At 42.3% G+C, this 15,488-nt stretch overlaps 1 protein-coding gene across 1 annotated transcript; it reads left to right on the top strand.

The window, feature by feature from the left end:
• Positions 1 to 5,721: 5,721 nt before the first annotated feature.
• nrsn1l (neurensin 1-like) lies at positions 5,722 to 6,753 on the top strand (the record flags this gene model as incomplete). Its single annotated transcript, XM_080836876.1, has 2 exons — positions 5,722 to 5,922; positions 6,310 to 6,753. 2 exons carry the CDS (start codon positions 5,722 to 5,724, stop codon positions 6,751 to 6,753), a joined length of 645 nt encoding a protein of 214 aa, XP_080693002.1.
• Between the last annotated feature and the right edge of the window lie 8,735 nt (positions 6,754 to 15,488).

The raw sequence follows: 15,488 nt of genomic DNA, 5'->3' as shown, positions 1-15,488 counted from the left end.
TGAATGTGAATGTAAATGTACACAAACACAGCAAATGTAAGTGAATAAATAAATAAACACTAAACCCAAACTCTTAGAACTGTCACTGCACTTACTGCTATTTATATGCCTACTCGTGACCAGTCTTCACACTCACCGTGGCTATTTTGTCTGATAGCACTGACTGCATTTTATACTCCTACTCAAGACCTGTCTTCACACTTATGGTAACAATTTTTCGATATTTTTTTTTTTTTAAAGTGACCTCTTAAATGTGTTTTACCGACTTCGGAAGTTCAACGTAAGAAAATATCTCCATCTTATTAATAAACACCTGTTACGAGTTGCTTTCGACTGCAAATCCACTTTCACGAGAACGCGCATCAATCTAAGAAACTAATCGGAAGGAACACAGCTGAGAAGACTTCGGCTGCTTATGAACACATTTTCAAGCGTGCGGGAATGCAGCGAAAGCGTTTCTCTTACGTTTTTTTTTTCGAAGTCGTGTAAGAAACATTTCTGAAGAATTACAGAAAAAGATTGAGAATGAGGCCCATTCTTGTTTGTCATGAAATTGTATTCACTCTTATTTTACCACAATAATTTATTATAAATCAGAAGTGACACTTCATCAGAAACTTGTTCTTTCAGCGTAACTGTGTAGGGTAGAGTGAGTACAGTTGAGACACTTTTTGCTTTATTGACTACTGCACAAAAATTAGACTCTGAAAATAATTGATACTTTATATGACGTTTCCTTTGATTGTATACTAAAAATATTAGCAATCAATAATATCCATAACTTGATTCATTTATTCATAATTTGCTCATAAACATGAAGTGCGATTTTGTCTCAACTGTACCCATGTGGAGTACAGTTTTTCTTTTAACTTCTACAACCCTGCGTCATCAGGCCCTTCTGCAGAAGTGGGTGTTTTGTGAGGTCAAACAGAATGGCCCGTGTGCACAGACCAAGGTCAGGCCAGTCTTCGAGGCCTACGTGCAGAAAGGCCTAATTACCAGGCAGGGAGGCCTGTGTGTAGAGATGAAGGTCAGGCCAAACAGAGAGAACACGTTTCTCAAAACAAGATCATACAGTTTCCACAGGTGCAGGCTTACAAAGATCGCTAAATATTAATTAAAAGGTGTATGCAAGAAGGGGATAAGGAATTAATCAAAGAGCAGGTAAAAGTTCCCATGAAAGAGCCATGACATCATAACCGGGCGGGAGGGGTAAGACTACGGTAAGGTAATAGCTGCTCATTAATATCCATCACCTGAAAATCGTGTCTGGCAACAAGTGAGCAAAGATATACTGATCAGCTAAGGGTGGATACAAATGTATAGATTTGAGAGAATATTCTGGTTGGTACAAGATTTAGATTTAGATTAGGCTTTTCATTGGTAAAGCATAGTGATGACATATGCTCTTTAAAAGGTTAGTGTGCTGGGTTTTTGACAGAGCTGTTCCATGGACCACCACTCTCGATTTGAATGAAATGTCTGCAAGATTGAATAAAACTTCAGTTTATCGCATTCGGTCTTCTGACTCTGAATGAGTATTAACTCAAAGATTTGAAGAGGTTTTTTTGCTACAACACCTGTTTTGACCCTGTTTTCCTGTACACTGGCTGTTCATCGGTTTCTGAATACCCTGGATTTAAAGCAAATGGACTATGAACTTTGTTTCCCTTTTCTTACCTTTTAAATATTTAATTTGGGGCGTTTGTATGCCATTTGGACAGGACAGTGACGTGTTTTTACAGTGAGGCAGAGAGAGGACTTGGAAATGACATCAAGCGTGACCATGGGAACATTTCAGAGAGTAATTCCGGGGGGGGGGGGGACATGAAAAAATGTGCTGTCACGTGAGCTAGCATAACTTAGCTGCTAAATACCGAATTCTCTAATAACAGTGACTGAACTGTCGCCTTGAGTTCCACAACTCTAGAACCTTTTGGATGTACAGTACACCGACAGGTAAGTGTAGCTCCTGGGTAACAATGTTGTCTATAATTGTGTCTTTGCTCAGCACTGCATGAGCACTAAGTGGAGGAGGAGGGAGGGACGTGGCGGGGGCTTTTGACCGCCGTGGAGCACGTTGGGGCAAAATTCTCAAAACAACTCAAATAAATGCCCCATTAGTAGCATAACACATTTGGGGAAAATTGATGACAAAGAGAGTAACTTTTATTCTAAAATATAAATATTGATAAATGAAGAAAAAAGTGGGCTCCAGCAGAAGGGGCACTTTTCTCCTCCAGGGCAAATGGCAGGTGCTTGAGCACCACTTGGGGTCTATCTGTGCACGTGCCTGTTTAACTGTGATGTTTTTTTATTTATTTTTTTTTTCATTTCAAAACGTATTTACTGTATAATCAACGGTAGCAGGTGCCTGCTTGTAAACTTTCCACATTTGATTTGAACAGAAGCGTCCAAGATCTGGATTTTTCACTGCCATGTACTGTGAGATAATAGCAGTTGCCCCCCATGGATAGCAAACCCCGACTTAAGCCATTATCGGATAAATGCCATCATGTAAATGTACTGACTGTCACTACGTTTTCTATGATGTTTACTAGTTTTATTTTATTATTATAGTTTGTTACTATGTTGGCACTCTAAGATTCTTTTGAATGAAGAGTGTGTTACAAATAAAATGCGTTATTATTATTATTATTATTTGGTTTGCATGGGGGCTTTCGGCAGCCTGGTATAACCAGGCCTAAATTCCCTTTATATAATCACCACGAAAACTGAGCTGGGAGCAATAGGTGGGTGGAGTCAGGCTAGGCATTCAGCACATTATTTTAGTTATAAAGCCTGTAGTTACTGCTAACCCAAATACGTACACTCATGCACGCGCACACAATGCAGTCAACAACATTAATAGAACTGTATTGAGTATACCGTTATAGTGTTAAGCATTTTTAGATAAGTAAGACCACAGAAATGCATGGTCCATAGGTCTACTGTTGTGGTTTTGAAACCCTTTAGCTTTTTTACCCAAGCAACAGCCTACTAACCAAGACTGTATCAAATTAATAACATGATACTTTAAAATACTACAAATCATTTGTATGAACAGAAATTCTGAACAGAAGGCCTAATGTCACATGGCTAGGCCAAAATGTGTTCTGGTTGCTAGCATTGGCTGTATATATACATACTAGGCCTGCAACACAAGTAGGCAAGGCCTTGGTTGATGATGTTTCTGCCTCCATCACTTGGCGACGGGCCTGCCTCGGTAAATATTGTTCCATCTGATTGTATCTACTTAAAAATGTAAGAAAAAAAATAATTTATTCTGAACAAAACCATTCCCATGTAACCCAGTTAAAAGTACACATTAATTTAGAAATCAGAATCAGAAACAATAGGGGTGAGCTTGCAATCACATAATTCTTCGACATGTTTTGACATCGTCGACATCAAGTCTATCTACACACAATCGTCACCAAGCCCCGAGCTGTCACAGTGACGGCTGTACCATTGCGCATGTGTAATTCGGCGCCACTGAGCGTAAACTTTGGACGTGCGGGAAAGTGGCAGCGGGACGTAATGGGACGCGCGTAAGGAAACGGCAGGGATCGATCACTCGAAGCAGGGTATGTTAGCATTTAAGACCCCAATGCATATCATGTTCTCGAATATTGTGTCAAAACGTTGTTAAACTGCATCTGGTAGGTCGAAATGAAAAAGAACAAAAAATAGTAAGCAGTAGGCGAAATAGAGAGAGGGATGTTTTGGTCGTAAACACCAGGCTTCATAGAGTGGTTGATGTGTGACAGAATCCTAAAAGCTTTGAGAATTCAGAGGAAGAACATCTGGTTCCTTAGGAGGCTGGCTTCTGATGTGCAATAGAAGCAGGATATGATGATTTCAAAAGAAAGGCACGTTGCGCAAGAGGATGCGATTGTACATGCCGGACAACAAACTGTTTGGATAATATCCATATTCTATTCTGTTCTATTAATAGTAATGGTTGAATTTGTCGAATGCTATCTGTGTTGAACGTTTGCGGTACCTATTCGTTATAACTCTCAATGTGTTAGATGCGAATAGACAGTAACCGTGTTCAGAACCTTGGATAGCGACTGATGATGTCTATTACTCGTTTGCATGATAATCGAATCATGGAATCTGAATTTCTGTGATTTCAAGATGACGGCTGTTAGTTGCTAAATCCACAGACTAGCCAACACGGGATTCAATGCAAACGTCAAGACGGGAATCGTTGTATATAGTATCTGCATGCAAAACCTCCATGTCGCTGTCAATGACGTTATGGTAATTTAACCACGTCGTTGAGAACAAACTATCAGATGAGCCTACAATTTAACACAATCAATTATGGTGCTTAACCAGTAAGATCAGCACGATGCTTATTTTGTTATGTATCTAATCATTTCACCCCCTAAAGCATTTAGGAACACAGTTAATACTCCACACTTAAATCCAGATCAATTAATTATATTCTTTCCTACAAATACCTTTTTTCTTACGATTTATATAACTGCTTATTTGATAATCGCTGTCAGGTACATCAAAATGAGATGGAAAACAACACCAACTGTCAATGTCTTAGTCTTTCCATCTATGACTACTTTGTTGCATACTACAAAGTAGTTCTTACTGTGGCCACACCAGTGTGTCTGATATCTTACAAGGTGCTCCCTATTGAAGATGAGGTCTGTCTATGCTTCTTTGGTGCCACTACATTAGTGCAGCAACATAACTTGGGCATGTTGTATTTAATCAGTCAAGCATCGGTGCATTTGTTGTATCAGAAATCAATGGACACTGCCATTAATTCACAGTGAAAAGCTATTTTCTGTTGTTCTTAGTATACGAAGGGATTGTTAGGCACAGCCTGAGGTCAACAATACGCTGCAGTGATTCAGAGCTCCAGGAGGTAGATTTAACATGGGAGAATAGGGTTTCCAGTGGAGATCATTAAATACAGACATGGGGTTTACTGAGAGAAATATACATTGAAGGTGTTCCATTTGGGATTGAAAAGAATGCTGGCATGGACTTAAGAGATCAGTGTGATTCCCTCTCATGCAGTACAATGGTCTTTTTTACTGTTTCTCTTTTCACATTTCTTCCTTTCTACCTCGCTATGTTTGAGAGAATGTGTTCATGTGCACACAAATCTGTGTGTGTGTGTGTGTGTGTGTGTGTGTGTGTGTGTGTGTGTGAGTGTGAGTGTGTGAATGTGTGCATATGTGTGAAGTTACGAATGCCAGTGACTCATCAGTGGGTGGCCAGACACAGTCAGCCATCAAACACGAGTCCCTTTGCAGGGAGATTGAAACGTCAACTGAAAACGCACGTCACAGATCTCAGATGTCCACGGAATGTGTAGCTAGTAGTCAAATGGAATTTATACCCACACATTGCTAATGGAAGCACACCCCCAGTTGATGATATCGCAAAGCGTGCCACCGCTTTCTGTACCTGACTCATTTCAATCTGAAAGGCATAATGCATATTTGGAAACATCCCAGAATTCAAGAAATGTTTTGTACGTGTTACAAACAACTCATTGAAACGTGACTAAGTAAATGGATATGAGCGGGTGTGTCAGTGAGTTAGCGAGCTTATATGTGTGTGTCCAAGAGTGTGTGTGTGTGTGTGTGTGTGTGTGTGTGTGTGTGTGTGTGTGTGTGTGTGTGTGTGTGTGTGTGTGTGTGTGTGTTCTAATGAGCATCTGTTCCGCTGTCGCAGGTGAGTAGGATGGCATCATGCTCTGAGATCTGCGGGTCTGAACAGTCGGAGCGTGCTCCGAACCCCACAGAGACGGGCTGCCACAGGTATGGCGTGCGCTCGTACCTGCACCACTTCTACGAGGAGTGCACCGCCTCAGTGTGGGAGCGACGCAACGAGGATTTCCAGGCCCAGAGATCGCCTCGCTGGTGGAGCTCGGGCCTCTGGAAGGTGCCTGGATTACTTCACATTTTAGCAGTGGAGCATGATAAGATTATTATGCTATGGGATGCATTATTCCATGGCATCATAAAATGTCCTCAAATATGCGCAGACACAGATATACACACACATACACACAAGGTCAGTTTAGTTCCAAAAGTTACTAAAATGCCCCTCCTTAAACTGCTACTTCTACTAAAATCCTACAAAAGTCCTAATGTAACTACAGGACATCATGTTTCTGAAATATAAAATTAAAATAGCAACAAAATAAATAGGTGACATTTGGAATTAAAGGAGTTAATTTCATTGTGTGCCCCATCAGTTTTGATTCACTTCATTGCGTGTGAATTGAATGTGTATTTCCCCTCTGCTCTCCCTCTCCCTCTCTCTCAGGTCTCTCTTGTGTTCGGCACCTTGGTGTTGGCAATAGGCCTGGTGGTCTTTGTGGTGGGCTGCACAATCCCCTCCCGCATCGAGGCCTTCGGTGAGGGGGAGCTGCTGTTCGTGGACCGGCAGGCTGTCCGCTTCAACGAGGGGCTCCAGATGAGCATCCAGGCCGGGGCCGGAATGCTTTGCCTGGGGGGCCTGGTGGTGGCCGGCAGCCTCTTCGCATCGGCCTTCGCCAGGGGCCCCAGCAAAGACGTGAACCAGAGCCCTCCATCCAAAGACAGGGGGAGGGAAAGGAAGAGAGGCAAGAGAGGCAGGAAAGTACCCTCCGAGCCAGTCACCAAGCCCCCAACCCCCATCTCGAGTGAGACGGGAGTGCCTGTCACCCTGTCGAGAGTCGAAAACATACAGCCCCCTTCGGAAGAAACCCCCTCCTCTCCATCTCACTAGCGTTGGTTCCACAGAAAAATATCTGCTGCGTGATACAGTGGAAAAACAACTGGGAATTGTGAACTTAAGTTTGAACATGAGAGAATGCAAGCCTTTGTCTGGTGGCCGGTGTTGTACTGATTGCTTGTGTCTTTCTCTTTCATTAATTCAAATGGAACATGGGTTGCAGTTTTAGTCATATGGGAAATGTTCTGCGGTAGAGATAGGTTATTGTTTTCATTTCAGATTCTTATGAAAAAAAGAACAGTTTATTATACAGAGGCAAAGAACAACTCCCTAGGGGAATCTGCACAGATCTCTCTCCTTTCTATCACTCGCTTTTTTTTTCTCTACCACCAATTCAAAGCACATTTAACTTGCACTTCTGGTTACTTGGCAATGTCTTACAGTAAATCCTACTATTACAAATGGAAAAACAATCCAATAGCTAATGTCCTCTGATTTCACATTCACTGACATCTCAAAGCCCATAGGTAAGACTTCTTCACAGGCACTTGAAAGGACGACAATATGTGTTGGGTCCTTCAGCTCCATCTCCACAACAAACAACAGTAGAATCACACACACGTCGTTTTGTTCCGTGTCCGTGACATTGCAGTTGTGGATGTCCTTGACCTGGGTCATCCAGAGAAAAGGTATGATCATTGACAGTTGATCCTTAAAACATGTATTAAATAAATATCAGCATTCCAAAATTGCTATCCTTGTTGTGGACTCTGTCATTTTGTTGTATTTTTTGGGAACCCCTCCGCCCTCTGCCCACGTAAGCGTTGTCCATTTTTAGCCTGGCTAGGGACGGTGGATCTCAGCAGGTGCGGGGTTGGTCATGGGGATTCGCTTCTGGTTTATAAACTGGGAGGGCGGGCTCTCGCTGTGAGCCAAGTGCCCACCCAATCAGGATGCAGCCATCAGCTGTAAACAGACCCCAGGAACACGGTGATGACTCATCCGCCCACGCCTCCCTCCCTCCCTCACTTTCTCCCTCTCTTTCTCTGCCTTGCGTTCTATCCATTCATCCATCTATCTGTGTGTTCATCCAGCTTATTTTTCTTGTTTCTTCCACCCCTTTCAGTCTCTATGGTCCTCTCATCCCCTCAACCTCCATCCTTCCATCCCTCTGTCTTTTCATCCATCTTCCACTTTATCATTCCTTCTATCCCTCTCTTTCTCGCTCTTTCTTTTCCTCTCTCCCTCACCCTCCATGTACAGTACCTCTGTCTCTTTACATACATCTCTTGTCCCTTCTATCACCCCCCATTCCCCATCCTCTCTTTCTCTCTCTCTCTCTCTCTCTCTCTCTCTCTCTCTCTCTCTCTCTGTCTCTCTCTCTCTCTCCTACACATGGAGACAGAGCTCTCTATGACTCATCTCCTCCCTGCTGTAAGAAGCAGCCTTCAGCATGGGGGCCTTTTACAATCAATTCTCCCCCAGTATTGCAGTGCACCCAGGGACAGCACAATGGGCTCCTCCAGCCTCAGCTCATCCAGGGCTTTTACTGCCTCTCTAACAGCAGCAGCACCCTGCTTGGTGTCGTGTGTTATATATCTGGATTACTGCCCAATGGAACTGCGTGTGGAACATTGAAGACAGACAAGAAAATAGCAGACCCCATAGACAGATAGACAGACAGGGAGACAGGTGGATAAATCAATAGAAGAGCACAAAGGTGAGGACAGTGAGGGGTAAACCGATACACATTTTTGATTCGTTTGTATTTTTGTGTCCTTTGGAAGACAGGAATAGTAACAGGGACAAAGCTTAGTGTTCGTGAATGTGTTGACTCATTTCCCACTGTTGCCACAAATGTAGTTCCTCTCAGACCACTTTAGTCTTTCAGGAAGGCGGATTTGCACATTCATTATGAATAAAACATCCTGCCTCACCGTGGGATCGACTGCAGAGATAAAATGAGCATCATCATTTATATGAAAGAGGAGAAAAGGGGAAGGTTTACACACACACACACACACACACACAGACAAACGCACCCCCCCCCCCCCCCCCCCCCCCCCCCCGTTTCTCATTTAAACAGTAAAAGAATGGCAGAGAGAGGAGAAAGAGTGAGACAGTCAGACGCACACAGAGACATCACCTATTCTCATTTACACAGAAACCTCTGCGAACGCAGATGCAGAGACAGAGCAAATGGCTTGAGACTGCCATGCTCCACTGGCTCTTCCCTTCTATATGACTCACTCTGCACTGCGGGTAACATTTAGAGAACACACGCACACACACATGCACACACACACACACACACACACACACACACACACACAGACACGCACACACACACACACACGCACACACACATTCGCACATACACTGAGCCACACTAGCTCTGTCTGTCAGTAAACTCATCTCACAGGTCTGTTGCTGTGAGATGTGTGTGAGGGGATAATGTTGAGGTACCCATTCTGGAGCAGAGACACCTGGTTTGAATCACACCAAAGCTGAAAAGAAAAATTTAAGAAAAGTAGCTCTACAGCACGACCTTGAGACATGATATCTCTGTTCTTTTTTCCAAGTGTGTGTGCAGTGCACTGTGTTGCTGAGGGCACTTCTAAGTTGCGTTAATCACATTTAATTCTCTACCTGTGTAGTTTCCTCCGCACACCGTTATGCCATTTGAACTGTTTTAATCATGCACTGATTGATGACATGATGTTGAATTCCTGGAGAGGGGAGTTAAAGAATGGTTGTATTCTCATATGCAAGATTTATGTATTTGACTATTGCCTACATCTGTTGTTTACAGTCTAATAAAATTCCTCACAAGTGCATTATGAAAGTAGGTGTAATTTTATGGTCGCACATCATTGGTAAGTCTCATTTATGGCACACTGTTTTTTCATTTCCTTTGCATAAACAATCAGTCCTAAACTGCACAGGTGTATGAGGTTTACCGTACCGTTGATAAGGTTGTGAACTCTTCCGCATCAAAAAACTGTGCGATAGGAAAGGTAAGGCAAGTTACACATTTGATTAAGAGTGTGAGATGGTGTCTGGCAGACAATGTATGATGTGTCTTCCTTCACACATGTAAGGTGTTTCTTAACTTTTCTTTTTTTCTCTCTCATTCCCACAACAGATTGTTGTACTTCCTTTTAATCGTATTCTATTAACATATAAACTAAATGTTTAAAAATCCAATCAAATGTGTTTTTCCAAAAATATAACCAGAGGATAACCAAGACGGCAGAAGCTACGACCAGCAATAAGGCACCACAGAAAGGTTTTAAATAAATGTCCATAATGATTGGGCACCCTGTGAATTGAAGACATTCACCCAGTGAAACTAAGTGTGCACTGCATCTACTTATGATGCCAACGCAGGGTAAATGTAAGTCATTAATGAATTACAATGACTTATTATCAACAGGCTGTAGAATGCATTGGGATAATTACTGGCACAGAAGGGTTGTAAAATCAAATAAATGTAGTTCTGTGAAACAGCAGCAAGGAAAATTATCATCATTAGCATAATATCAATTTGTCTTAATCTACTAACTGTTGGCGCACAATACATCTGGACTTGTTTTTTAAGTACAGTACTTCACACAGTCTTTTTAAAAGTCATCATTTGACGATATGCACTGGTGTGAATCAAACAATATTTAGATAGGCCTATCTAGATGGCAACATAATCCAAAACAGGCCTCTCATATAGTAATGCTGATTTCAATATCTCGTAATATTGTAAGGCACTGTAACTAAAGGATGATAGTTGAAATTCTAGGCCTGACGCGGAAGATATGGAGAGCAAGCGAAAAGTTTCGCCTGTGCCAACTTATCAGAGTTTTTTATGCACTGCAGCATTTCTGAGTAGTCTTACTAATATTTGCAATCATTTCAGCATGTCGAACACCAGAATGTTAATTGGATCTCAGAAAGTGGAGAAATATCATCTCCAACAGAACAGTCCTACACCTCCAGTCAAAAATATAGGCAAAAGCAATATTGCAAATGAGATTTTAATTTGGATAATCTTTTGAACTTTAATAGAGACCGAGCCAGTGGGCATATTGCAATTGCGACATCATTATTAAACAAAAGTGACACAAAACCATCAATTCAGAGCCTCTGACAGATAAACGCTTCTCGCCGCACAAATAATATTAGTTCTGCCTCCTGACGCCGAGGCTTATCGCCGCCATGGCTTATTGGACTCCCACCGCTGACAGGTGCCGGGAGATTTGACAGAAATGTTTGCATATATGAAGAGTCACATGTACACACACAAACGTATATGCAGAGATCTTTGGGAAACGGCCTCAGGCGTGGAGAATGAGACGAGTCCATATCGGCAGTTTAATGAAATTTGCCTCGCTCATCAAACGGCGGGAAAGGGCAATTATACATGGAGAGGGACAGTGAGAGGGGGATGAAAGTAGTGGAGATGTGAACATTTTAGCATACATATTCTTCTTCATTATCATATTAATGCAAGTAGCCCTGTGGACGGACATTTTGAGGTTTAGAGATACACAGCGGGCTGTTTGCAAATGGTAATTTTTGGAGTGAAAACTTGATTTGATTGAAAAGGCATCTGAGGTAACTAGCTCAGTGGCGGTGGGCAAATGAAATGTGTCCTTTCCATCCGGTGAACTGACTGGCCTGATCCTCTGCATCGCACTGCATTTAACTTTCTGGGTGGAAAAAAAGTAAAAGTAATATTATGTTCATTTGAAATGTAATGTGCCAATTAAAAAATGTCACGGCATTTCCACTTGCCTTCTGCTTCTCTTTCTCACTCTTTTTCTCTGTCATACACACACACGCCTACCATATATCAGTGAAAGGTGTGATAACTCCCATATCACTGAGATTCACAGTGAACCTTGCCACCACAGATACTCACAAATTGCATCTCTTTATCGCCACCGAAATTCTCATTAAGCTCCTTGTAAGGACCATTTACAAGTTACAGACATTTTGAAGGTCTAATATATATCTACATGATACAAGAAGTCCCTTTCCTCTGTATTCAAAACAAGCACCTATAGGAAATGTGTATGTAATCAGTTCATAGGCTTGATGTAATGTCTAAGTGCTAAGGCCTTGTAGCTGTGGAAGACAAGTTTTAGATTTTTGTCTATTTCACATAAAAAAAAAGACTTTTTCAGGTACTTGGGTAAATCCAGCTGTCAGAAAGGACTCACTGAAAACTGGCATCCCCACCATTTTGAAAAGGATTGGTCCTGTGGGTGGAATACTGAAATAACTCAGACAACATGGAGCGACTGGCTAAGAAACCAGACTTAATTTTGGTTCAATCCAGTCAAGGCTGCCTTCATGCCCTTAAAAAAACTAACCAGAAAGGATGATCTATTGACACAGCTTATTCCAAAAGGCTGTGCAGTTCAGTTTCAGCCTAAAGCCCAAGTCCCACATTTTCTAAGAAAAATACCCTTTTAGGGAATAAAGATGAAGATGAATGAGAGTAACATCGAGACACGAAACCAGAGCAGCACTCCCAGTCCAACCATGACTCACAGGCGTAATTGGCTGCCAACATCCTCTGTAAGGACGTGAAACAGGCTGATTCACAATTATAATTTGAGAGTGCTAAGTTACAAGAGTGGGCAGAGGTCTGTCATTTTCTATCAGCTGGACCGTTGCCTCTGTCATCAACATCTGAAAGCACTTCACTGCTGCAGGCACTTTTATCTGGCATGGCTTGGAATCCTCCGAATGCGTTCATTCATCGTTTACATATACGTCCTGGCAGATAGGTCGCTGTCCTTGGCATGCTTAGTGGCGCCACGCTCCACCAACCACGCAACAGAGGCTGTGTTTGCCTCCTTGGTGCATAAAGACTTGGCATACAGTCTGGAGCGTGGTGTTTAGCAACCATGTCACCCTGAGCATGTAGAGTTGGGGGAGAGGTAGGGGTGGGGGGGCTTCTTCACACCCCCTTGCAATTTTAATCACCCTGAAGAAATTCATTATCATTATTATTGCTATTAAGTGTTTTTTCCCCCTTCCCCTCTGTCGAAAACCCCTGCCGTAATTTAATTATTTCCATGTGTAAATGCTTTGTTCGCTGCAGCGAGGAAACTGGGGAATGCGGCACCTAGGCGAAAGGCTCCTTGAAGGAGGGCAGGGATGTTTAGAAATTAATAAGGGAGTAAACAGGTGGCAAGATTTGCCCACTTGAATGGAGCAGTTCAGCCGTGTTGCCCTCGAGTGCTCGTATGGAGATGATGTCATTATTTGTTAGTGGCTAAAAGAGAGAGAGAGCACAAAAAGAGAGACAGAAAGTGTACGCAAGAGAGAAAAACACACTCACTCTCACACACACACACACACACACACAGACACACACACACGGTGACATGCTCCACTTTTCAAGATGGCCAAAATCAATTGCAGGTCTATTTCTGTGCAAAGGCAGGATGATGTCATGCATTTCCTGTCAGTCTGTTTGTGGAGGTGGTGGTGTATGTGGGGAAGGCTGGTTCGAGGAAGGAAGGGATGGGTGAGTGAGAGATGGAGAGGGTGTTGTGTGTGTGTGTGTGTGTGTGTGTGTCCTTCTCTCATTCAGAAGCTGCTACTGCCACCCTATGGTGAGGAATCATAAAGGAGTTACGTAAGGGCTTGCTAAAAGGGTGACATCATGTGTTTACATCAAAAGAGGGCACAGGAAGGCTGGGATGGGAAGGAGAGCGCCTGTAGGATGTGGGAAATGGCATTTAATCTATCTGATCAAGCTCAGCAGATCATGGCCTCGAGTCTACAGATTAACAATCATAAAGATTTGTTTACCAACATCTCTAATTGTCTCACACATACACACACACACACACACACACACACAGAGAGAAAGAGAGCGATAAAGACAGAGAGAGAGAGACAGAGAGAGAGAAAGAAAGTAATGATCTGTGGGTGATGATGCTTGCTAGCAGTAGCTCTCCAGTGTCTGAGAAAGTAGAGAGACAAGCCCCATAAGTGCACCCACATGCACCAAGGACAAGAGGGCAAATATGCACCTGTGCTGGAGACTCAACAAGACCACCTGAGACAACAGTAAGCAAACTCGTTAACCTCGCCCTGGCTCCGCAGGCTTATTATCGGTGTGGGCACAGCTCCCTCTGCTGGCCTAGATAGGTATGGAGGTCAGGGAGAGGACTGGGAGTCATACACCAGCGTCTCCATGTGGTTTCAGAGGGAAGGCTATAGTTACACAGTTCAGGGTTGGTGGAATGACCAGCAGTCAGCTGAAATATTTTATCCACTTTTCCGCTTTAGGTTGAGAAAATCTTGTGTTTGAAATGTATTGAGCTACATCTTAGAGAATTTGTTATACATATTTAAGAATACAAATTGACTTACCAAAATAATGACCATTTAAACGAATCATGTTCAGTTCATATGGTCGTATATTTATTCCTCACTTTGTCATCGTCAATGAAAAATAAAAATGCAATGAAAAATACCTCCAAACACCAACATAAAAACTTCAGTTCAGTTCACATTCTGTCATTTCACAAAACTGTACTGTGGTGAGTGTTAAAAACAGGACCTAAAAGCAAAAAGAAAATGCTTATAAAATAAAAATAACAAACCGATCGAACGTCGACTCTCACACAGATCTCACCTTCTGATTTGGCATCTGCCGGATCAGGGCCTGATTAGATCAAGAATGGTTGACTATCTGAGACCCTACGCTAGTCTGAAGACTGGTTCATTTCCCCTTACCCCTATTCATCTTCACGCAATGATGTAGTGTTTCTAATAGTACGTGATCGAGCATTTGTAGGAGTGATCCTTGGTCCTTCAAAACAGAACCGTGAGTGATAAAAAGAAATACTGCTTCATGATATGCAATGAGTTTCTGTCAACCTATTATAACCTGCATCTACATGGCAGTAGCTTTTGAACCATTCAATTCATTTCAATAGCAACTTATTCACACCAAAAAAAAAAAAACCTTCAGTAGTTAGTGTTTTTGGCCTTGGGCCCTATTCATCGAAAGTAGGAGCTCTGCCTGGTCTCTTCTTTGTTAATTCATCAAACTGTTGTGTATACCAGTGCTGGAATGGATGTTTTTAAAACAATTAAAAAAACTCCAAAAATGTGTTTTGCTACCGTGAAGACCGTTCTGGTTGAAAAGGGGTCCAAGGAGCTCAAGGAATGAGCTCAGAATGGATGAGTGCAAGAATGGATGAGTGCAAGAAATTATTCCAGCCATGATTGAGCCTCTCATAGCAACTGCACGTTCCTGAAGGCCATGCCATGGTAACTCAAATACAACAGTAATGTTTAAAAAAAGAAAGAAGGAAGAGTGCATTGCTGCTGCATTCCGACCAGGCCTTCTTATGGTGAGCAAGACTCTGTATAAATATAGAGGAAAAAACTTTCTCCAAAATAAGTAGCTGGTACTCGTCAAAAAACTTTATAAAACATATTATCGAAATTCAGTTCTCAGTTCGTTCAACAAAGGAAAGAGCTTCAAGATGAGCAAAAATTGTGAAATGTCCTTTCAACAGTAAAACCAATATCTGAACCCTCCAAAAAATTGACTAAATTGCGTTATAAATAAAACATGGGAAATTAAAAGAGGTTTAGGACACTCGTGTCCATGTGCAGTCCGTCTCCTCTTCGTTCACCACTCACAAAACAATTTTTCCGCTCACAGTCAGGAACACACACACACACACACACAAACACACACACACACACACACTCACACTCACACTCACACTCACACTCACACAGTGTAGAGAGAGCAG

The sequence above is a fragment of the Sprattus sprattus genome (genome assembly GCF_963457725.1).
Source record: "Sprattus sprattus genome assembly, chromosome: 4".
Classification (NCBI taxonomy): Eukaryota; Metazoa; Chordata; class Actinopteri; order Clupeiformes; family Clupeidae; genus Sprattus; species Sprattus sprattus.
This window is presented reverse-complemented; position numbering and strand designations above follow the sequence as displayed.